The 25,170-nt window shown below is 44.7% G+C and overlaps 1 protein-coding gene across 12 annotated transcripts in view; it reads left to right on the top strand.

Moving 5' to 3' along the window:
- Positions 1 to 620: 620 nt before the first annotated feature.
- The window catches only part of LOC109865507 (liprin-alpha-3), a 39,130-nt gene continuing 14,580 nt past the window's right edge, over positions 621 to 25,170 (top strand). For 2 of the 12 annotated variants that reach the window (XM_020453750.2, XM_031799045.1), the window contains exons 1-20: positions 624 to 830; positions 4,577 to 5,485; positions 7,672 to 7,773; positions 8,224 to 8,388; positions 8,555 to 8,629; positions 8,741 to 8,800; positions 9,010 to 9,138; positions 9,640 to 9,732; positions 10,572 to 10,624; positions 11,033 to 11,126; positions 11,452 to 11,586; positions 11,887 to 11,970; positions 12,245 to 12,376; positions 12,518 to 12,580; positions 14,153 to 14,256; positions 14,688 to 14,874; positions 15,393 to 15,586; positions 19,480 to 19,726; positions 23,596 to 23,735; positions 24,975 to 25,096. In XM_020453750.2, the coding sequence (XP_020309339.2) occupies positions 5,153 to 5,485; positions 7,672 to 7,773; positions 8,224 to 8,388; positions 8,555 to 8,629; positions 8,741 to 8,800; positions 9,010 to 9,138; positions 9,640 to 9,732; positions 10,572 to 10,624; positions 11,033 to 11,126; positions 11,452 to 11,586; positions 11,887 to 11,970; positions 12,245 to 12,376; positions 12,518 to 12,580; positions 14,153 to 14,256; positions 14,688 to 14,874; positions 15,393 to 15,586; positions 19,480 to 19,726; positions 23,596 to 23,735; positions 24,975 to 25,096 (2,512 nt within the window). In that variant the 5' untranslated portion in view covers positions 624 to 830; positions 4,577 to 5,152. Of the gene's footprint in view, positions 831 to 4,576; positions 5,486 to 7,671; positions 7,774 to 8,223; positions 8,389 to 8,554; positions 9,139 to 9,639; positions 9,733 to 10,571; positions 10,625 to 11,032; positions 11,127 to 11,451; positions 11,587 to 11,886; positions 11,971 to 12,244; positions 12,377 to 12,517; positions 12,581 to 14,152; positions 14,257 to 14,687; positions 14,875 to 15,392; positions 15,587 to 19,479; positions 19,727 to 23,595; positions 23,736 to 24,974; positions 25,097 to 25,170 lie in introns of those variants that run through there. The other 10 variants (XM_031799047.1, XM_031799046.1, XM_031799048.1 and 7 more) reach the window with 8 other exon arrangements.

The following is a 25,170-nucleotide window of genomic DNA, read 5'->3' on the forward strand; positions in this document are numbered from 1 at the left end:
CAACATAAATACGTGTCATCTCATTTCATTGCTATGCAAAGAACTGGCCGGGTCAGATCAAGGCACAAACAACTATTTAGAAATGTACATTCTGTTACATATTCACTCGTGATTGGTGTCGTGAGTGAAAATACAAATATCATGGCCTGTGTTCAAAACTAAAAGTGTTGTTTGTACAAGTAGCGTGTAGCTTTTGATGTTTGCACCGCATCTCCTCATTCCTTGCGGCCTAATTCTGATATGGTTACACCATCACAAAAATGACTTATCTGGTGCAGTCAAATCGCGCACATTTGTGACACCAGAACATAGGTGATATGTGTCTAAGAAGGGCTATAAACTATGTGCCAACTCGCCTAATGCACACCATGTTCACTTTCATTCGTTCCGTTCGTATCATATTGAGGATGTCACAAGTCTCCATTATGCATGGTGTGGTCCATGTACGATGGCTTAAGTTTGTCTGTCTGTCAACATGGCCTAGCTGTCTCTCATAGCCATTTACTGTAGACTATAATTAATCAGGTGTTTGTTTGGCCTGTGTGTGTGTGTGTGTACGTGCGTGTGCGCGCGCGCGTAAATCACAGAGAGATGCGGAGAATGCTGAGAGAATGTTTCTTTAAGACCCATTACCTTCCAATCCGACAGAGGGGGATGCTATGGTAAGGTGGTGTAGCGTTGCTCCCCGCTCCCTTATGCCGTTTGTGGAAAGGAGAGAGACGGGGGGAACCATATATCCGGGTTTTTGAAAGAGGCAAAATCAGCGGAGATGGATCCGAAGAATATTTAACGTCAGATTTGAGCAATATGGATGTCGCGTGATGAATGTGGTAAGGATGGAACTTCCACCACTCCTCGCAACCCAATTTTTTTATGGCATGAATTGAGAAAATATGCACGCGTTATTGTAACGGTCCAAATGAGTCCGTGAAAATGTGTGCGCGTTTGTGTGTAGCCGATAACCAGTTATGTTTATTGTATTGTCGGAAGGGAGGGGGAAAGCGTTTTGGAGGGAGGGAAATAAATAAAATAAATGATTCAATGCTCGGAATGTCAGGCATTGACAGGTGCGTTAGCAACACACACCGCGATTTATTTAGGGCGCGCGCGCTCGCTCCCTTTTGCGTTTGCATACAGTTAGGTGAGGTGATACCTAGAGAGAGAGAGATAAATATAATGTTGTCTACATTTAACAGCATATGTAGCCGTTATATGCATTACCTAGTTAATTATAAGCCTATAATAAACGAAAAATCGTAGCCTATATGCTACCTTTAGGAAGCAACCAATTCCAAGAATATTCTTATCACCATTCTTGTCTCTTGTTTGTCTCTGGACTAAATTGTATCCAAAATGTGTGACATGCAATTTTCGAACCCGTTCTGTGTATTTCTGTTGTCCATACACCGAGTAGCCTATATCCTATGCCATGATGAGAGTTAACCATCGAGATATCTTAATGCAAACTGCGGATGTTTTTATGAACATAGGCATGTCTCAAAATCATGGACAAATACAGGTAGTGCGTCGAGGCTATTCGTTTATACGAATGTAGTAGTAGTTGTCTGGGGCTGTTTGTGTTTTATCAAATCGTCTTTTTTCTTCCATACATTCAGAAATGGAGGTATATCTATGCCTAGCATGTCCAAACGCTTCATTTTCAGCACTGAAACACCGTCGGGGATGCGATTAAAGGCATGTTTGATTGGTTTCCGTTTCTTTCATTCTGTCTGCCTAGCTGCCAAAAATCAGTTATTGATTCCAATGATGCGTTTCGTGGTATGAGATGGATGGAAAGAGGCTATGTTGTATTCGCTCTTGTGGATAATGTGACACAGGACAAATAACTGCCATATCAGTCATCATTAATGCGTAAAAATGTCAAATATATAATTTTTCTGTGTGTGTAATTGCTGTGTATATAGACTAAAATGTATGTTGAACAGATCATGCCCCTCTTTCTTCCATTGTCGGCAATAGTGAAAGCCAGGAGCCACACTCCTCCCCGCCCCAATGTCTGGTGAACAGTGCTGTTTTTGCTGCCTTGCTCTTTCCTTCCTTCCTCATCTCACTCTCTCTCTCGATCATTTTATATTTCCCTTAACCCCCCATTGGTATGCAGCTTATATTTTAGTAACCTAATGCGGTTCAAGATTGGGGCCTGCTCCTAATTGGCCATATAGAGAGCAACCATGAGATAAGTCACTATTCTCGACTGGGAACAACCACAACCAGCAATGTGAGAGCTGTGGGTTGTTGACAGAGATTATGAGGATGATGAGGATGATGACAATAATGATGATAAATAGTATACAGAGATAATTTAGTAACTCTGATGATATTAGTCCACGTGACATATTAGTCAGTGTGTCAGTCGCATAAAAGACAATGGTGCTAGATGACCAACTAGCTTTCATAAGCCGAGTATGCCTAAAAGCAGTTGGCCCTATTTGTCCTTTTCTTGCTGTAAAAAATGATGGAAATATTATCACAAGCACAACTGTCTTTGACTCTATAAAATAACGTGAGCAGGTTTGTCGCCTTTGTATCCTTGTGTCAGCTATTTGTATTGCCATTAACATGTTTGAATAGCCTACCGCACAAATATAATGAAAGTACTACTACATTATTATTGGGATGATGTTTTGTGGAGGAGCCTGGCTTGGGACATGTCTAGTACTGGTCCTGAAGTGCAGAGGCTAATGGGCAAAGGGCAATATGCCTGGTTGTCCAGTCTGTTTGTGCTTTGAGCTTATGGCAGTGTTCTACATTGCTTATCAATGTGTCACCGTAAATATCCATCTCTATAGTCTGTCTCTCTAGTCCCTTTTACAGGCAGTGCACTGGGCATCACTACATTCCTCTACCTCAGAGCTGAATCAGGTGTGTCATTGCTGGGCTGGAACAAAAGCCTGCACATCCAGTAGCTCTCCGGGACCAGGGTTGGAGACTACTGCATGAAAGAGGGCCTTGGTGGTCCTCCTCAGCACTCCCGGATGAGATGGAAGAGGCTGAAATAGCAGCAGCAGTAACTCAGGTGCAATAGGTGCTGGGTGGGTTACAGTTAGCCAGACATTACCCTCCTGGCAGGTCATGGAGGGAATGCTGGCTAAAGTGGATACCCAGACTGACTCGTGGTTCTGATGGCCTGACTTGCCCTATCTCCAACTGGACAGGTGTGAGAAATAAGCTTGAAGTTGTAGTCTGGGAGTTGTAGTCTTCCCGGACAGCCCATTGTTGTTACTGTACCAGTACTAGTTTCTCTCAAAAAGACTACAGAACCAGCATGTGCCGGTGTGCTCCCCGGTCTGGAGAGGCGAGGTTCTGGAACTGCCTTTAGATTACGTTACATAAGTCCGTGTAGTCACAAAAGCCTGAACACTCATTTATTTCATATTTAATGGACTATGTTTGTTTATTTATTTATTTAAAATCTTAATTTAGATCATTTTGGGATAAATAAAAAAAAACTGGGGATTAACATCAATACAATACCTTACATCACATTTACATTTCATAATACAGAAATATTGAGAATAAATTTAAGGGAATCAAAAGTCAAGAACGTCCAACAGTTCACCCCCTACCACATTTAGTTTCAATGGCTCTTCTCCCTTTCAGTTCCATTCAAATTTGTTGAAAGAATATCTCGCTGGAAACCAAAATATTTTTCATTGTCATTTGTCACCAGGTTTTCCATACTTGTGTGTTTATTATACGATGAAACAGAAAAAAAACTCTGCAGCTTTCCAGGACCAGGCTTGGTGACTTGTTTTGGCTCGGTTCATCACAGAGAATACACTAATACATATAACACGCACTTCCTTGAGCCTGAGGTGTTTGGGCCATTCCTGCATGTTGTCAATAACAGGGCCATGTTCAGTAGGAAGAAAACATTTTGAAATGGGGAGGTACCACCTGAACTTGTCCAATAAGAACACTGTTTGTTTTGTTTTCCATTGCAAAACATTTAAAACATTTGCCCTTGTCACGTCCTGACCTTAGTTCCTTTTTTATGTCTCTGTTTTAGTTTGGTCAGGGCGTGAGTTGGGGTGGGCATTCTATGTTGTGTTTTCTATGTTTATATCTCTGTGTTTGGCCTGGTATGGTTCCCAATCAGAGGCAGCTGTCGATCGTTGTCTCTGATTGAGAACCATACTTAGGTAACCTGTTTTTCCATTTTGAGTTGGGTGATTGTTTTCTGTTTAGTGTTTGTCACCTTACAGAACTGTTTCGTTTCTTCCATTTCACTTTGTTATTTTGTTTTGTGCGTTCAGTCAAATAAATTATGAGGAACACTTACCACGCTGCATATTGGTCTGATATTTCCTACTCCTCCTCAGACGACGAAGAGATTCGTTACAGCCCTGCTGAACACGACCCATGCCCTGTACATTAAATTGCATATTTCGGGTTATTATCTGTCTACACTTACAAAGAGTTGCAGTACAAGGTTTCTGTTTGTGCCATTGTCTTACAGTAATAGTAGAATTGGCCTAACTTCTATGTTGTTGTATACAGTGTGTTAACTAAGGTGGGACTAGTGTGACACTTTGTCTATCTTCATTTCTTTCAGCTATCGCTCCCGGTGCTGTGAAGACCCAACCAGTGGACCGAGTCGGAAGGTGGGCCTTCCTCTCCTGCGGCCCCTCCCCTTCCTCACCCTCAGCCAATCCTAGATTCAAACCACAGCCCAGTTTCCCATAGATACTTTCTTACTGCTTTGGTCCTTCAAGATCACATAGTTCCATCATGGTAAACAAAACTCAGATTGTTGCATAGTAAGAAAAAGCTGTGAGAGAGAAAAATCCACTAGGCCTATTTGTTGGTGTTGTTTTGGAGAAAATAAGTAAGGCAATAGATAAAATTAGAGAGAGTGAAGAGGAAGCGTTGAACACGACTGGTTGAAAGCTATTTTTGCAGAAGAAAAAAAGCAACGATTTCTCTTTTTAACACTGTCATTTCAGTGATGAGATTAACAGGCTCAAACAGAAGCTCGCATGCAAGTGAGGTAACAGATTGACATTCTGTCCACGAATCACACATACACGCACTTTGACCTACGGAACCCCTGCACACAGGGCTTTTGCGTAAACAAGCACTCCTAACATAGACGTTTTCTCCTGGAGCCCACCACACTCTCTCCAGTCTCATGATGATGTGTGAGGTGATGCCCACCATTTCGGAGGACGGGCGAGGAGGAGGCCCCTCCTCTCCTGGGGTTGGGGCTGGGATTGGAGGCCCTGGTGGGGCCATGGGGGGAGGGGGCTACGGTGGCCGAGGGGAATCCAGGGGCGGGGGTGACGAGGGAGGCAGCACAGGGAACCTGGAATCCCTGATGGTCAACATGCTGACCGAGAGGGAGAGGCTGTTGGAGAGCCTGAGGGAGACCCAAGACAGCCTTGGGACGGCCCAGCTACGCCTCAGAGAGCTGGGCCACGAGAAGGACTCCCTCTCGAGACAGCTGTCCATCGCCCTGCCACAGGTACAGTATAGTGTGTGTGTTTGTGTGCTTGTGTGTGTGTGTGTGTGTGGTGCAGTTGTGTTTGGGTGTATATGGGGTACAGTTGGGCGATATCCAGATTTTCATACCGTCATATCGTTTCTGTACCATGTATTACCTAATTTGCACACAAGGGGCGCTTAAAAAAAAAAGCGAAACAAAAAAACATTAGGGATCTTGATCTAGGAGGATCTGCTGTAACCAAGAAGCTTGATCTTGACATCTAGCCACTTAGCTAGCAAGTTAGCAAACCGAATGCATAGCTGGAGGCCTGAGCTGGATATCATTTATTACATCTTCGATTGCTTATAGGTATACATAACTTATAGTTAGAAGCAGTGGCGTAGCACGCACCCACCAACCCCGTCAGTATTTTGAAATATCCCGGTATACGGTATAAACGGTATTATCACCCAGGCCTAGTACGGGGGGTTGTGTATAGTACATCGGTGTATGAGTGTGGGTACTGTCAGTATATGTTCATGTGACAATGTGGGTGTGATTGGCATGTCTAAGTGTGTGTGTGTGTGTGTGTTGTGTGTGCGCATGTGTGTGTGGTGCGTGCGTGTGTAAAACCGCATGTGTGTGTGAGTGTGTTCGTACGTGTGTGTGTATGTGTCAGTTGCAGAGCCAAGCTGGCTCGAAAGAAGTCCCTGTAGTGACAGATCAGTGTGCTCCATCCACCACGTAGAGAAATAACTATAGGCTGTAGACAGGGACATCAATTCATTCTACTACTGCCTTTTTAGAATAGCCACACTAGTATTGTGCTTACACATGGAGAGGATTTGTGCTTGTGTTCCCTTTTTGCCTTTTTGCTCCCTTGGTTATCTCAGCATTTTCTTTTAGCAATTTTTCATCTCAGAGTGAGGGATTTTTTTGTTTTTTGTTTTTAGCACGGTCATAACCATACAGTTATTGGCAATAGCTTAATAGGGAATTAGACAGTAGTACTATATTCATATTTTTCATTAGATTGACCTTCATGGCCACCGTAGGTGGAGGGCTAATCTTCTTCAGTGGGTATATTCTCCCTTAAAAAGATCATATTTAAATCAGGTTCGATGAAACATATCTTTGTTAACCCATCCTCTACCTGGGCACACACACAGCTTATTGTGAAAACTAGATTGTGGAACAGTACCCCAACACCGTTCTGTGATTTGAGATTGGAGCTAATACGTTTCATATATAAGTACACAGCACACATTCCGTACAATAAACAAACAAACGTATGTGAACTGTACAGTATACATAGCACACGACAACCTATTTGGACCATGTGATAAAGGGTATGTTTGTATGTTACTCTTTCAATTTGAGTGCTAATGAATGGAGCCCATGGTCTATCCAATGACCATACAGTCAGAGAGCGAGAATAAGAGAGAGATGGAATAAAAAAAGAAATGAGAAGAGATGCCAAGTGAAATTCAGAGCTTTAACCCAAACAAGGACCAATCCCAGAAGGCCGAGCGCCAACGGTCCTACTGTGTCACCATCTGTATACTCCCCCTTCTCTTATCTCCGATTTACATTTCGAATGCAACTGTTACTGTGGCTTTGCGTTGCAACGTAACACGTCGCCGTTGCAGTCCTCTAGTCTGAAGGTAGTCAAGTGGTTCTTGTGCCTCAACAACAAAGGTTCTAAACCTTGTGCCTACAAAATGAAGCTAAAGTTGTTGGTGTTTTTTTTCCCCCTCCAAGTAATTGAGATCATGTTTTTTTTCCCCGGGAAGGCTTGTGATCATAAGGAATAATTAAATGATGGTTGCATGTTATATTACCTTGTGATGGCAATACTGTTGTTGACAGTGTGTTTCCAGTTTTGCACTGTAAGTGACACGTCAATGCTGTGAGTGTCTCTCCCCTCTCCATTGCATTTCAGTGCAGTGTCATTGTGTAACACAGTGATATAATCCTTGAAGGCCAGTTCACAGAGGAGGTTACGAGCCTGAGACTGATAGTGCGTGTGTGCGTGTGTGTGTGTGTGTGTGTGCGCATGTGTGTGTGTGCGTGCGTGCGTGTGAGTGTTAACAGAGTTGGTTGCACACCTTGCAGGTCAAAGTATATTTCCTGTCATTTTGCATCTATTTTGATTGTGTGCATGTGAGCATGTTACAGGTCGCCCATATTGTTCATGAATGTTATGTTGCTTGGGGGCTGTGCAGGAGTTTGCTGTGCTGACTAAGGAGCTGAATGTTTGCCGGGAGCAGCTACTGGAGAGGGAAGAGGAGATTGCTGAGCTCAAGGCGGAGAGAAACAACACACGTGTAAGATGTTTATCGGCCATTTTACTGACTAGCACTCTCACAGCAGTTGTGTTTGTTCTTTCTCACACATCATAGTTGTGGCATCGACTTCGAAATACTCGTTCTTCTCCTCCCTAGTACTCACTTTCACATTTTCTCCTTCCCTCCTTTTTTCTCCACATGTTTCTCCCCCTTCTCTTTCTGCTACATGCTCTTCCAACCCTCTCTGCTCCCTCTAAACAATCTTACTCGGTCTTTCTGCCACCTTTCCTTGTCTCTCTCCCTCTCCTCCCCCGCCTCTCTTACCTTCTCTCTCCTCCCTTTTCTTTCTTTTTCCTCTCCTTTCTCTTTCTCCCCTTTTACTTTGCCTCTCTCTCCATCTCCATCCTTGCATCTCTTACTCCTCTGCCTCTCTCTCTCTTTCTCTCTCTTCTTCTACCTCAATCACTTTATCTCTCTCTCCCTCCGCAGTTGCTACTAGAGCACCTGGAGTGTCTTGTGTCTCGTCACGAGCGCAGTCTGAGGATGACGGTGGTGAAGAGGCAGGCCCAGTCCCCGGCGGGGGTCTCCAGTGAAGTGGAGGTCCTCAAGGCCCTCAAGTCCCTGTTTGAGCACCACAAGGCTTTGGATGAGAAGGTGGGCGACCAGGCTGCCATTTTGGGGTCTCCATCCCAACTAATAAGCAGCTACTGTAGCTTTCTCTCAACAGTCGTTTTTGTTTGTTTGTTGCTTTGATGGAAAAGATCCATACAGACACATTTCTCAGCGTTTCTCAGTCATTTCTTATTTTTCGGCCCATCAGGTTCGAGAGCGACTCCGTGTGGCCCTTGAGAGAGTGACTCTTTTGGAGGATCAACTACAAGCGTCCGCTCAAGAGGTAAAAGCCATACGGGATACACATGTTTTATTAGAGCACGTTAATGCTCCATTTCGCGATAATAACAAAATGCATTCAATATATTTTGTTCACCATTTACCTCTCTTGCAGGTGATCTCTTTAAGAGACCAAATTAAAAGACGACAACAAGGGTTGGACGGCGGGAAAGACGTAAGGGGGGGATTCATGCACATCGTTTCCAGTGTTTGTGTTTGTTTGTGTCCTAAAGTTAACAGCAGCACATTAGCAGATAACTGGCGTTATGATGCCGTTTTCTTCTTCAGTCTGTCTCTTTGATCGTCAACCGTCTGATGATGGGTCTAATTCATCTTGTTCCCCATCGCTCTCCTTTCTCGATGCCATCTCCCCGGCGACAACAGCGCCTACCCAATGGACCCTCCTCTGGATTGGACGACGGTGAGATCGACAGACAGAGAGAAACGGAGATAGAGCGGCAGAGAGCCGAGCTCTCCCAGCTGAAAGAAAGATTGGCCCTTATGTGTCGACAGGTTGGTTTGAGAGAGAGAGAGCGAGAGAGAGAGAGAGGGCGAGAGAGAGAGAGACAGAGAGAGAGAGAGAGAGAGTATGTAGCCTGCCCTACATGTAACGGTATATGTATGCATTGCCTAGTTTATAATGAACCATAATCTAGCCTATACCGTTATGAACCATTCCCAAGAATAGTGTGTGTGTGAGAGAGAGTGAGAGAGAGAACAAGGGTGAAAAAGAGAGAAGAGAGAGAAGAGCGATAAAGAAAAATAGATTCGGGTTGGGGGTTGTATGAAGATTGTTAAAACCAGTTCCCCTCTTCCCTCTTGTGGACAGTCATAGCATTGCATCTGTTCTGCAAAAACCACACAGTGCATGACAGTCTTTTTCTATGTAGGTAACATAAACCTGCCTCTGCCCAAACCAGTGCTTCACGTCTTCACTCATGAAGGCCCTCTGTTCTGTTTATGGTCCCTTATTGTCCCTTAACCATCTTATGGCTCTTCCTCGTGTCACGTCAGGTTGGGGAAATAGAGGAACAGCTTGCAGCCGCCAGGAGGGAAGTGACGAAGTCGGAGGAGGCCAATCAGAAGCTCCAGAGGGATGTGAAGGAGGTATGTCAGGCCAATCTGTTCTTGGCCAAGGCCTTAGATCAGGGGTGGGCAAACCTTTTGGCTAGAGGGCCACATCGGGATTATGAAATTCTACTAGGGGAGGGGGGAGGGGGGGTTTCTTTGTCAAAATTGATTTGCAGGCCAGAAATAAGGAAGTTATTTACAAAGTAAATATGCCCATTATCATTTCTACATACTCTCTACTTAGTTTTAGATGTTCAAATGTATCCTGGAGCATTTATTTCACACAAAATAATAATTTCCCCCCCCCCCAAAAAAACAAAATAACGATAATTGGCTGGTGGGCCAGATGCGATCCACGGGCAGTAGTTTGCCCACACCAGACTTAGATTCTATCAGCTCCCGGGCCTCTCTGTTCCAGCGACTGTTCCATCCCACTATGTTCATCCAAAGCAAATATCTCAAAGTACAGATATGAATTTGGGGAAAAGAGGCATTTATATACATATTCATCATGGCTATTCATTTCAAAGTCCAAACAAATGGCTGTACCAATCCCAGATTGCTCATTTAATAGTAAATGGTTTATAATACATAATAAAGGCCTATTTAGCTACTTATATTACACATGCGTGCCTATATTGTGATACCTATACTAAAGTTGTACCTCTTGGATAGAAAACCAAAGAAGAACCGTAAGTGACAAGATAGACAAGAGGACCTGTGCACGTATACAATGACGGAACACATGTGATAATGAATAGTCAATCAGTAGTCAATTCTGAATGTGCACATTCCCCTGTTAGATGTTTGTGCCATGTATAATTGATGTGTTTCTTTGGATGTTTTAAACATCGCTATGTCTCTGCATCATTCAGGCTCTGTGCCAAAGGGAGGATATGGAGGAGAGGATCACTACATTAGAGCGCAGGTAACCCTCTTTTTAACACGATTTCTAACACCCGGGACTATGGTGCCAAACCACCAGGTGTTTTCCTCGTTATCGGAAAAGTTGTCACCAAGGTGTCACCAACACCTGTACCTCGCAGCTTACCTCTTTATCTCGCCGTTTTATCTCACTGTTTTGGGTATTTTCAATTGTCACAGCGCACTGCAAGAGTTGGCTTGTGTCTCTACATGCTGTGAAGAGTGGAAGTTCATAACTAATGGTCAGGGATGTAGTGGAGCATCATTTAGGCGCCTTTATATTGGTGAAAAGCGTTTACGTTCCTTTCGTGCCAAATAGCTTTTGCGTTTACAATGCTGCATTACCGACGTTCATCATTGGTAATATCCTCCTTCCCCCCCCCTGCTAACAATGTGTCCATGTCGTTTGCAGGTACCTCAGTGCTCAGAGGGAAGCAACCTCTCTACATGACGTCAAAGACAAGCTGGAGAATGAGCTGGCCAGCAAGGAGTCACTGCACAGACAGGTAATTGGTTAACGAACGACTACGAGCGTGGCTTACATAGATGTACAGTAACCCTGTGCAAACGGATAGGTTATATCCAGAGTAACATCTTTTAATACTTAGAGCCTGATTCTTATGGCCAATTTCCTGGATCTAGATATGTCTTTGACAGGTAAATCATTCTGAATGGAGAATCTCCATTGAAAGCGTGTGTTAGTCCAGGGCAAGGCTTAATCCGGGTGCAGAAAAACGGCCCTCGGACTCAGACTTGGATTTTAGTACAGCGTATCAGAATATCTCAGACTTCATCCGCTCTCTTCCCCCCTCTCTTCCTGTGTGTTGCCAGAGTGAGGAGAAGAACAGGCAGCTCCAGGAGCGTCTGGATGACGCCAAGCAGAAGCTCCAGCAGACCCTGCAGAGGGCCGAGACACTGCCCGAGATCGAGGCCCAGCTCGCCCAGAGAGTGGCTGCCCTCAACAAGGTACTGTCGTGTACGGGATATCTGCGTTCGCGGTCTTGATCCTGTTTTCAAGTGTGGATCGGAACTGTCTGTCTGTGGAACTGTTTTGTTTTGTCCATCCGTGTCTTTTCCACATTCTACCTGAACGCGTCCGTCTCTGTTTCAGTTTTTGTCCGTCTCCTGTGTTTCCTGTCTGTCTGCCTGTCCGTCTGTATCACCTGAGTTGTCCTCTTATTGGCAGCCAATCTATCATTCAATGTGTTAGTCTGAGTTTATGTTTGATCCCATGTACAGTCACTTCCTCTGGCTTCTCTTTTATAGGCAGAGGAGCGCCATGGGAATTTTGAGGAGCGACTACGACAGATGGAGGCACAACTTGAAGAGAAAAATCAGGCATTGCAGAGGGTAATAATGCTCTGTTTGTTTGTCCACTTGCCTTTTACTAAGTCACATGCGGGATTCTGACAAGTTGCGACACATTATGGCGGCTATAAGTGGTGAAGTGTTACATTGTGTTCCGTACCCTCCGTTTTGGCCAATCAGTTAAAACCCAATCCTGTCTTTGTGAACAGTTTGAACTCTTATTGCTACCCGAAACCAAAGTTGGTTATTATTTTTCTCCTTCACATCTGTTTTCTATCTTGACCCCCCCGACTGTGTCCTTTTGTCTACGTTTCAGGCAAGGCAGAGAGAGAAAATGAACGACGAACACAACAAACGCCTCTCGGACACGGTGGACAAGCTACTGTCCGAGTCCAACGAGAGACTGCAGCTTCACCTCAAAGAGAGAATGGCTGCCCTCGAGGAGAAGGTGCTCTAAAGCTTTGTTAAACATACGCTAAGTTAAGCTAAAATTACCATTAAATGCTCAGTAAGTTATTTATTTTTTAAATCAACATAATCAACAGGAAACATGAGTCAACTTGGCACAATCACTCCTCCCCTCATTTAGAATTCCCTGTCAGAGGAGCTTGCAAACATGAAGAAAATCCAAGATGATCTGCTAGCGAACAAGGTACATGTCTTCCCCTTATTGTATCCAGTCGGGTCAGGTTTCATTATGTATGTTGTTGCTGTACTTTACATCTGTATATACATGTGATGAGCACATCAGCTGTACTTTATACCGACTTAAAACTGTCAGGAAGACTTTGGACTGCCTTTTTACGGCTATACACTGACTTTTGCAAACCCTTTTTGGAATAATAGGGTAGGTAGTTTATGCTCACTCTAAAAAGAAATAGGTTCCTGGAGTATCCTTTTGGGAGTTGTTCAAATTGAAACTTTTAATGGATACTCAATGAACCTTTTGAGGAATCTTTTTGGGGTTAATATTTGAACTACCTCCCCTGTTATTATTATAAATAATAACAATACGCACAACAATAACACAGTGTTTTAGTTCTCAGCGTTTATTTGGGTTTTAGTGGCAAAGCGGAATTCAAATATGAAATATGAGGTAAACTCCCAGCAGAGCCCCAAGTCCAATCGGTATTTCATCTGGCGTGTGGATGCTAATGTGTTGATGTTCTCCATATCCATAGCCAGAATGAATTTGCAGTGCATGTTGATCGAACAGGTTTCATGTTGTATTCATCGGAGGTTGAGGGAGGGTGAAGTCTGTGAATCCAAAAATGTTGTAATTATACAGATTAACCAAAACATGCACTCGACAGCGTTCGTACCTTGGTGTTTGTGGTGAATGTGAACGATGAAAACTGTTCCGATAATGGTTTTCATACCCACACCGTGTCCATATTGTAAAGGCCGATGGGATATTCATTGAAGAGGCAAGGGAGGAGGATGGTAAAGGGGATCTGCATGACGTACCAATACCAATTGACATACCTTTGTATGCCGCCTCTTCTACCTGCAGACACAGACACAAAAGTGAGCGGTTAGCCACCCAACACAGCTAGCCTTCAACACAGATAGCCTACATATTCATACCTTTTTGCTTGATTGATATCCACTGGATTGTGTCCATTTTAGAAAGATTTGCACAAATATGAAAAGATAAATAGTATCATAAAACAGTATGAATTTAGATCATACAAGGGACAAAACGTACCTTAAATTGAGGCGATCTTTAAAAATGTTTAAGTGCCTGCACCTGCTGTCTTTCAAATCCAAATGTTTCAGTTGGGCAGTTAGTTTACTGCAAGAACCCCCACCAACTAAGGAGGTTCCTCGATGAACCCCGCCTCCTATGGGGTTCATGGAAGAACCTTTTGGGGGCAATCGTCAGTGCCAAGAACCCTAAGGATCTTCGAAGAACCACCAAATTCTTTTGAGTACTCCCTAGTCTCGACATGCAACTTCCTCTTTATCATCGCAAGGGTTTATGTGTGCAAGAACCGGAGACCGGTCACACTGCTCTGCACCGACAACAGTGTTTTGAGACAGAGACTTTTGTGATCAATTAGTTCTGTCTGTTCTATAGTTATTCTTGCCTGCTTCTGTATCCGTGCTTTTGTTGTGTTCTTTTAATAGGGCAATAGATCCATGTCAAAAAAAGTTGAAACTTTTCTTTAGTGTAATATTATGTAATCCTGTACTGTACTCTGCTCCCGTCTCTCTCTCCTAGGACCAGCTCATAGCTGAGCTGGAGAGGATTCAGCTGGAGCTGGATCAACTGAGGGGCAGGCCTGGCTCTTCCTATTCCAGGTTAGCCACAATGGAGCTTCAGGGGTATTTATAAATACATTTATTTAATTTTTTTTATAAACGCATCAAATTAACACATTTGTTCTCTCTTTCGAGGGAAAACTAACACTTTTACCCTTCGTAAAATAGACTTTCTAAATGTTTTTTCCAAAATATTTAGCAAAGAGACGAACAGGACAAAGAGTTGATTTTAAGTTTACGTTGTTATTCTCACTTTCTGTCAGTTGATGTAGAATTCGATTTTTTTCTAATGTAGTGAATGTAACGAATAAACCATTGTTGTGATTAAGGATCAAATGTCACAATAACTCAATTTGTTTGAATATTTGAAATATTTTTTCAATTCAAAAAGTTAATTTTATTCAGGAAATGGCGGCAATACATAAAAAAAAAAGTGCTATAACGAATAAAGCAATTTTATTTTCTCATCTCATAAAATCTCACAAACTCTGTAGGACGAGCAACGTGAGCTCACTTCCCTCCACCCTTTTTCGAAGATCTCTTCCAGGGAGTGCCTCAGAGCTCCGTTACCCCCAGGGTGGTGGCTCCCTCCCAGCCGGCTACGGCAGCTCCTCCAGTGGCGTGGTGGTCCGGAGGGCACACCGCGGCCGATGGGCTCCCCCCAGGGATGACAGCAACAAGGTGAGGATCTCATCGACTACCTACAGGACTGTAGCTCCCTGGTGGCCTGGTTCCATACTGTAAGGGCTATAGCCAACCTGCGAAAAGAAAACAAAAGAAATGGTGCACACTTATGGCTCCAATGCAAAATATATATATAAATACCAACGTTTTGACAGCTATGCTGTCTTCATCAGGGTTTCAACTCCTAACTCCTGTCCCACAACGTACAGTATAGAACCAGGCTAGCTCCCTGGGTGGTGCCTAATGTGTTTTCATTATTTGTGATTGACTGAGTGACTTGTCACTCCTACACATGGGGGCCATTTTGTTTGTGTTGTGACTTTATACGTGAGTATAAAAGTAGCTAACAGCATTCCAAGTCGTGTTGGACTGCCTGTAGGAAAAACATGACGAGGCAACCTTTCATTTAATCATCTCTACTTTTTCCCCTATCGCTTAATTCTTTCATACTTCATTTCTTTCTGTCTCCCTCCTCTCTCTTGTTTCTCTCTCTCTCCTCCCCGGTCTCTCGACAGTATGGAGAGTGGGACAGTGGCAACATGCTGGGTCCCGGGTTCGAGGGGGGAGTCGAGGGGGGCTGCTCAGATGACGAGGACGACAGGGAGACCCTGTTTGGCTCGGAGCTGCTCTCGCCCAGCGGACAGACGGACGTGCAGACCCTTGCCATCATGCTGCAGGAGCAACTGGAGGCCATCAACAAGGAGATCAAGTAAGTATTCAGCTACACCGCGAACAGGAATAATGGGTTTTTGAGGTCTTAACACACCTACAAATGCCTCAGAAATACCAAAGAAGATTTGTGAGGCGGCAAAGAAAAGTACTGTACGCCACTCCAGGTTCAAACCAGAGCCTGGGGAGCTCTGCCTAACCAGTCAATCACACTACTCTCTCTCTTGAGTATCTTAAAGAGTTCTTTTCTGATGATTTCATTTTGTAGCTTTGGCAAGGATGTGTGTGTTTCCCATCCCAGTTCACTCCTCGCCCTGCAGGTTTTTACAGACGTCTCCCCACCCTATTCCTGCAACCCTTCTAGTTTAGTGTACCTGCACGCACAACCCATATGGAATTCTGGGTCGCTGGTAGCGTCTGGAACTGCCGATCTACGGCCAATAAGGCTGAGTTCATCTCGGCCCACGTTGCCCTTCAGTCCCGACACTTTTTGTACCCGACTGTGACATGGGTTTCCCCAGAGAACACTGCGACTCCAGCTGCTCTCTCGTCGTCAACGTGTTCTCTCATAGTTCGAGGGCATCTGGTCGTCAGGGTGGTGGCACAGGGCTACTCATTTCTCCTAAGTGGAGATTTTCTCTTCCTCTCTCTCATCTGTCCATCTCCTCATTTGAATTCCATGCTGTCACTGTCACTTGTCCACTCAAGCTTAACATTGTTGTCATCTATCGCCCACCAGGTGCCCTTGGAGAGTTCCTCAATGAGATTGACACCTTGATAAGCTCCTTTCCCGACGATGGCTCACCACTCATTGGGTGACATTACCCTCCTGAAGTCTCACTTCAGTTTATTTCTTTCCACTCCTCTCCTCTTTTGACCTCACCCTTTCCAGCCACCTCTCACTCACAAGGCAGGCAATACGCTTGACCTCATCTTCACTAGAGGCTGTTCTCTTGCAGATCTCGCTGCAACCCCCCCCCCCATATCTCTGATCACGACTTTATTTCCTCCAACCCTACCCACTCAGCCCTTAACCAGATGGTCATCACTGCGTGCTTACAGAACAGGGCTTCGGGCAGCTGAGTGGAAATGCAGTAAAATTAAACTTCCGAAGGACCTATCATCCTCCCAACTCCCTCCTCTCTACCTTCTCTTCCTCTGTATCCACTGCTAAAGCCACTTTCTAACACTCTACATTTCAAGCATCTGCACCCAACCCTGGGAAACTCTTCTCCACTTTCTCCTCCCTCCTCAATCTTCCACCTCCTTGCCTTCCACTTTCTCCTCCCTCCTTCATCTTCCACCTCCTTGCCCACCCTCCTGCCTCTCTGCGAACGACTTTGAAAAAAAGGCTGACGACATCCGTTCCCCCACACACAGAACTGCAAATAATGATGTCCGGCCGCCCGACAAAGTTGGTCAAAGCTGACTCTCTATCCTCTGTTCTCATCCTCCTATATCTATCCGCTGTTATCCATAAGAGCCTCCTCTCCCCTCTCAGGGTTGGGCGTCTCAGGCTCTGCACACTCCTGGATTGCATCCTACCTGCTCCTATCAGTTGGCATGGAGAGGATCTGCATCTGCACCACATGGTCTCACTACTGGCGTCCCCCAGGGCTAAGGTCTAGGCCCTCTCCTCTTTACACAGTGTCACTCGGCTCTGTCATATCCTCACATGGTCTCTCCTATCATTGCTATGAGGATGATACTCAATTACTTTCCGCCTTCCCCCTTCTGACAACCAGGTGGCGACACGCATCTATGTGTGCCTGGCAGACACCTCAGCTTAGATGTCGGCCCACCACCTTAAGCTCAACCCTGACAAAACAGAGCTGCTCTTCCTCCCAGGAAAGGCAATCCCGCTCCAAGACCTGTCCCTCACATTGGACACCTCCACAGGTTTCCCCTCCAAGAGTGCAAAGGAACTTGGCGTGACCCTGGACAACACCCTTGTCGTTCTCTTCAAACATCAAAGCAGTGACTCGCTTCTCCTCACACTCCACTGGCTTCCAATCGAAGCTCGCATCATCTTCAAGACCCTGGTGCTTGCCTACGGAGCAGCAGGGGGAACTGCACCTCCTTACCTTCAGGCTCTGCTCAAACCCTATATCCCAATTCGAGCACTCCGTTCCGCCACTTCTGTTCTCTTGGCCATCCCACCCCTCGGGTAGGGCAGCTCCCTCTCAGCCCAGTCAAAGCCCCTCTGTCGTGGCACACATTTTTTTAAACCAAAAATCACTTCTCTTTTCCCAATAGCACTGACTTTGCTGATAAATACTTTGGTCAGGGAAAATGTACTTACAATAACTTTTTTAATTATTGTTTTATTGTTCGTCTCATTATTTTTCATTTGCCAATGAAGATAAAATACACAATAGTGTTCAATCCTTGTTGACAATGCCACTGTAAGGTAGGCCCGTAGTGCAGATTAGCATTAGTGCCCTCGAGGAACGGGCTGTGGCGAAAGTTCAGAGTTCTAGGAGAGTCGCAACGTCCTCATAAGAACTGCAAGACAGAACTGGTGACAGTTTGACATCTGAATCACTGAATAACTCTGTCTGTCAGTCTATGTTAAATCATCAGGAACAATAGCGAAGTGAAGGACTAAACCAAATCAAAATAGGGGGTGCCACAACGACGGGACATAATTACAATCTAGAACCCAAACTAGAACCCAAACTCAATCTAGAACCCAAACTCGCTCCACTAGTCAAGAACACACAAGCACACACACACCAGTGAATTCTACCACCATCTACTAGTAAGCTACCACAGCAATTCCTGGCCTCGTCTTCCTCAATTATGTTCGCCTCCACACTTCAACACACACAATGTTTGGACAATCTCACCAGATTCCCAGTAGTCGATGGACCCTGTCGAACTCCCAGTGAGCGTGGTACACGTGCCCACCATCTGCTTCTTTCCATCTGCTTCTTTCCGTCTGCCTCTCGTCCGTGCTTGCTTCGTCACTGGTTCTGTTAGACTGGTAGCTAACTGGCTGTGGCTGTTGCGGTAGCATTTGATGCTGTAACGAGTGCGGGAGGAGGGAGAGAGAAAGGTGTATCCAAGCAGGTGCGCCCGTTCAGATAATCAGAGGCAACCTAACATGAGTTAGGTTCACACAACAAAGGGGCCGGTTAAAAGCATGAGATTAACACATTGTATACAAATCACAATAAAACCCTTTTGCCACATATGAAATATCTTCTGTTCCCATTCAATGGGTGATCCTGAGGTCAATTCCACATACAAAAACACATATCTAAAATTGACCTCTGCCTTTGCTTTGTCCAAACCAGGAGTGAATACCGCAGATACAGAAAGAAAGACTCACACCTCCTATGCTTTACTCAATCCAGAGGTTTATTCCACAAGCATATTATTAAGGTGTCCACATCACCAACAAACTATCATGGTCCAAACACACGAAGACAGTTGTGAAGAGGGCACAACAAAACTTTACAAATGACCTCGACTAACCTTTTCCCCCGCACATTGACTCGTTACCGGTACCCCCTGTATATAGCCTCGTTATTGTTATGTCATTTTTATTGTGTTACTTTTTGGTTAGATTATATTTTTTTTGAATCACTTGGTTTATATAGTAAATATTTTCTTACCTCTACATATTGAACTGCAAGGTTGTATTCGGCGCATGTGACAAATACAATTTGATTTGATTTGATTTTGATACCACAAACATTTATTCCTCATCTCATTGCGGCTATCCTCAGTTTAGGAGTAAAATGATAAACGTGAGTTATGTTGACTTTTTTTGTACCCTCTCCTCTCCTTAACTCCTCTCGCTCTGTTTTCTCCCTCTCTCTTCTCCTCTCCTTAGTTTTCCACTGACCTCCACTTGCTTCCTCCGTCTCATCTCTCTTCCTCTCCTCCCCTTTCTCTTTTACTCTCTCTTTCCCCATCTCCTCTCAGGCTGATCCAGGAGGAGAAGGAGAGCACTGAGCTGAGGGCGGAGGAGATCGAGAGCCGGGTGAGCAGCGTGGCCCTGGACTCCTCTCCTCTCCCCCCCTCCTCACTGGGTGGGGGCAGGGACAGCGTGGGGAGGGGCTACATGACCCCCTCCCTCACCTCCTCCACCCTGGCCTCCCCTTCACCCCCCAGCTCTGGACATTCCACCCCCCGACTGCCACATTCCCCTGCCAGAGAATCAGACAGACAGGTACAGTACCTTACGGCTGTGGCTATCTGTGATTGGAAGCGTCTTGCATTTCAATGTATGTCTTCGTGGTTGTGGCAACCCAACAGGTAAGGCTAATTGAAATGATATCATAATGTCAGTTTACAATAAGAACTGGTTGAGATGGTGCTGACGGAGATGGTCGACTTGAGAACAAGATGGATGAGCTTCGTTTTTTGAGTTTCCTACCAATTGGACATGAAAAGTTGCAATATTCTATCCTTTTCAGAAATTTGGCTGACGGGTGATATGGACATAAAATTCAAGTGTTTCTCCATGCCTCGTTGAGCCTAGACAGCAGACTCAGGCAAAACCAAAGGGGGAGGGGTGTTCCTCCTTGTAAACAACAACTGGTGTGCTGCTTCAAGCTTTTGCTCACCTGAACTAGAATAGCTTATGGTAAATTGCGTACCTTTTTATCTACCAAGAGAGTTTTCATCTTTAATCATCACTGCTGTCGACATTCCACCACAAAATGAGAATGGCACTAAGCAGGCACTCAACGAGCATACAAGGCCCTCCCTTGCCCTCCCTTTGGAAAATCAGACCATGACTCCATCCTCCTGCTTCCTGTTTACAAGCAAAAACTCAAACAGGAAGTACCAGTGACATGCTCAGTACAGAAGTGGTTTGACGAATCAGATGCTAAGCTACAAGACGGCTTCACTAGCACAGACTGGAATATGTTCAGGGATTCATCCGATAGCATTGAGGAGTTTACCACATCAGTCACGGGCTTCATCAATAAGTTCATCAACGACATCGTCCCCACAGCAACCGTACATACGTATCCTAACCAGAATCCATGAATTACAGGCAGTATCCTTGTCGGGCTAAATGCTAGAGCTATACATTTTCAAGGAACAATACACAGACATGAACACTCTCTCTCAAACATGGAAAAAAATCAATATAGGACTAAGATAGAATCCTACTACACCGGCTAAGATGCTTGTCGGATCTGGAAGGGTTTGCGGACTATTGTGGACAACAAAGGGAAATCCAGCCGTGAGTTGCCCAGTGACGCAAACCTCCCATTCGAGCTGAATGCCTTCTATACTCGCTTTGAGGCAAACAACACTGAGCCAAGAATGAGCGCCCGTGCTGTACCGGACAACTGTGTGATCTTTCTCTCCGTGGCAGATGTGTGTAAGACTTTTAGACAGATTAACACTCGCAAGGCTGTTGGGCCAGACGGAATACCAGGGCTCATTCTCAGAGCATACACAGACCAGCTGGCAAGTGTCTTCACGGACATTTTTAAAACATCTCCTTGTCCCAGTCTGTAATCCCAAAATGTTTCAAACAGACCACCATTGTCTCTGTTCCTAAGAACTCAAAGGCAACCCACCTAAATGACTATTGTCCTGTAGCACTCACATCTGTAACCATGAAATGCTTTGAAAGGCTGGTCACATCAACACCATCATCCCAGATACCTCCTGTACTCCCTGTTCACCCACGACTGTGTGGCCACGCATGCCTGCAACACCATCATCAAGTTTTCTGAAGACATGACGGTAGTAGGCCTGATCACCGTCGACGATGAGACAGCCTATAGGAAGAAGGTCAGAGACCTGGCAGTGTGGTGCCAGGACATCAACCTCTCCCTCAACATCAACAAGACAAAAGAGCTGATTGTGGACTACAGGAAACAGAGGGGTGAGCACACCCCTTCCACATCGACAGGGCTGTGGTGGAGCGGGTCGAGAACTTCAAGTTCCTCGGTGTCCATATCACTAAGGACTTAACATGGTCCTGTACCACCAGCACAGTCGTGAAAAATGCACAACAGCGCCTTTTGGCAGTCCCCTCAGACCCTCAAAAAGTTTTACAGATGCACCATTGAGAGCATCTTGACTGGCTGCATCACCGCTTGGTATGAAAACGACACCGCCCTCAATCACAAGGCGCTACAAAGGTTGGTGCGGACATCTCAGTACATCACTGGGGTAGAGGTCTTCACAGATCCACTGGTAACGGAGTGGGTCCAGATGCAGAATTCGAAATAATGTAACGGGTCTGGGTTGGATTTGATATGATTGTTACGGGTCTCGGGTATGTGTCATTTTAATTGACTTGCCTGGAAGGGCCCATACAGATCCAAATGTGACTGCTGCAGTAGAGAGAGAGAGAAATGTTATTATTTATGCTGCTACTCTTGCTTTTCACGAGAGTGGAGCATGGCGCCTTTTGGCGACGAGACAGCCTACAGGGAGGAAGTGAGGGCCCTCGGAGTGTGATGTCAGAAAAATAACCTCTCACTCAATGTCAGCAAAACAAAAAAGATTATCGTAGACTTCAGGAAACAGCAAAGGGAGTGCCCCCCTATCCACATCGACAGGACAGCAGTGAAGAAGGTGGAAGGTTTTAAGATCCTCGGTGTACATATCACCGACAAACTGAAATGGTCCACGCACACAGACAGTGTGGTGAAGATGGTGAAAAAATGTGGCTTGTCACCGAAAACCCTCACTAACTTTTACAGGTGCACAATTGTGAGCATCCTGTCGGGCTGTATCACCGCCTGGTACGGCACAACCACAGTGCTCTCCAGAGGGTGGTGCGGTCTGCACAATACATCACAGGGGGCAAACTACCTGCACTCCAGGACACCTATAACACCTGATGTCATGCGCTCCAGCAGGTATATCTCTCTGGTCACCCCCAAAACCAATTCTTCCTTTGGCCGCTTCTCCTTCCAGTTCTCTGCTGCTAATGACTGGAATGAACTACAAAAATCTCTGAAACTGGAAACCCTTATCTCCCTCACTAGCTTTAAGCACCAGCTGTCATAGCAGCTCACAGATTACTGCACCTGTACATAGCCCATCTATAATTTAGCCCAAACAACTACCTCTTCCCTTACTGTATTTATTTATTTTGCTCCTTTGCACCCCATTATTTTTATTTCTACTTGCACATTATTCCACTGCAAATCTACCATTCCAGTGTTTTACTTGCTATATTGTATTTACTTCGCCACCATGTTTTTTTTTTGCCTTTACCTCCCTTATCTCACCTCATTTCCTCACATTGTATATAGACTTATTTTTCTACTTTATTATTGACTGTATGTTTGTTTTACTCCTTGTGTAACTCTGTGTCGTTGTATCTGTCGAACTACTTTGCTTTATCTTGGCCAGGTCGCAATTGTAAATGAGAACTTGTTCTCAACTTGCATACCTGGTTAAATAAATAAAAAAATATAAAAAAATCTCACAGGAAGGCAAAAAAAGATCATCAAGGACAACAACCACCCGAGCCACTACCTGTTCACCCCGCTTCCATCCAGAAGGCGAGATCAGTACAGGTGCATCAAAGCTGGGACAGAGAGATTGAAAAACAGCTTCTATCTCAATGCCATCAGATTGTTAAACAGCCAGCATTTGCACAGAAAGGCAGCTGCCTACCTACAGACTTAATACCATAAGCCACTTTAATAGATGGAACACTAGTCACTTTAATTATGCCACTTTAAGAATGTCATATGTATATACTGTATACTGTATCCTTCACTATCTATGCTTTACTATCTATTGCATCTTAGCCACTCTCTCACTGCTCATCCATATATTTTATACTTATATATTCTCATCCCATTCCTTTACTAGATTGTGTGTATTAGGTTTTGTGGAATTTGTTAGATATTAGGTTTTGTTGTGGAATTGTTAGATATTACCTGTTAGATACTGCTGCACTGTCAGATCTAGAAGCATAAGCATTTCGCTACACTCGCAATAACATCTGCCAGCCATGTGTATGTCACCAAGACTATTTTATTTTATTTGGGATTTGATTAAAATAGTTGTCTACAATGACTCACTTGAGCTGATTGTCTGTCAATACAGAACAGCAAAGAGGGCGACGACTGCCGGGCGCTAGCCTTGATTGACTCCACCCCTCCTCCGGTTCCTCGTGCTCTGCGATTGGATAGAATGACTCACACACACCCAGGGGCTGGGCTGGATGATCACCGCGAATTCCGCAGGTACAGTTGTTACTTTAGTCAACATTGAGACAATGTGTGTTTGCTGGGAAGCTAGGTAATGGAAAGTATATCACTCCGTATTGAAATGAAGGTTGAATAAAATAAAAAATAAAATATATTAATGCCAATAGAATGGATATAAAGTAGACTGGATAACAAACTATTTCAGTGACCATCATGTATAATGATCAAAAATATAAACTCAACATGTAAAGTATTAGTAAGTGTTAGTGAGCATTTCTCCTTTGACAAGATACTCCATCCACCTGACAGGTGTCACATATCAAGAAGCTGATTAAACAGCGCGATCATTACACAGACGCACCTTGTGCTAGGGACTATAAAAGTCCACTCTAAAATGTGCAGTTTTGTCACACAATGCCACTGATGTGTCACGTTTTGATGAAGTGTGCAATTGGCATGCTGACTGCAGGAATGTCCACCAGAGCTGTTGCCAGATAATTTAATGTTAATTTCTCTACCATAAGCCGCCTCCAACGTCGTTTTAGAGAATTTGCCAGTACGTCCAACTGGCCTCACAACTGCAGACCACGTTTATGCGTCATGTGGGCGAGCGGTTTGCTGATGTCAACATTGTCAACAGAGTGCCCAATTGTGGCGTTGGGGTTATGGTATGGGTAGGCATAAGTTACGGACAACCAACACAATTGCATTTTATCGATGGCAATTTGAATGCACAGAGATACCCTGATGAGATCCTGTGGCCCATTGTCGTGCCATTCATCCGCCCCCCTCACCTCACGTTTCAACATGATAATTTACAGCCCCAAGCCGCAAGGATCTGTACACATTTCCTGGAAGCTGAAAATGTCCCAATTCTTCCATGGCCTGCATACTCACCAGAAATGTCACCAATTGAGCTCTTTGGTATACTCCGGATTGACGTGTACGACAGAGTGTTCTAGTTCCCGCCAATATTCAGCAACTGCGTGCAGCCATTGAAGAGGAGTGGGACAACAGTCCACAGGCCACAATCAACAGCCTGATCAACTCTATGCGAAGGAGATGTGTTGCACTGCAAATGGTGGTCACACCAGATACTGACTGGTTTTTCTGATCCACGCCCCTACCTTTTTTTAAAGGTATCTGTGACCAACAGATGCATATCTCTATTCCCTGTCGTGAAATGAATTTATTTCAATTGTCTGATTTCTTTATTTGAAATGGTTGCATTTTTTGTTCACCAGTGATGTTCTGTGATTAATTTGTAACCACCAGTAGTCAGGACTCTCTCCACAAAGCCAGCAAGAAGAAGAGCATCAAGTCCTCCATTGGACGCCTGTTTGGGAAGAAGGAGAAGGGGAGGATCGGAGGACCTGGGAGTCAGTCTGCCTCTCTGGGTAAGTCAATATAGAGAGTTGACCACAGTGGTGGAAAAAATACTAAATTGTCTTACTTGAGTAAAAGTAAAGAT

This window comes from Oncorhynchus kisutch, linkage group LG20, assembly GCF_002021735.2.
Source record: "Oncorhynchus kisutch isolate 150728-3 linkage group LG20, Okis_V2, whole genome shotgun sequence".
NCBI classification, from domain to species: domain Eukaryota; kingdom Metazoa; phylum Chordata; class Actinopteri; order Salmoniformes; family Salmonidae; genus Oncorhynchus; species Oncorhynchus kisutch.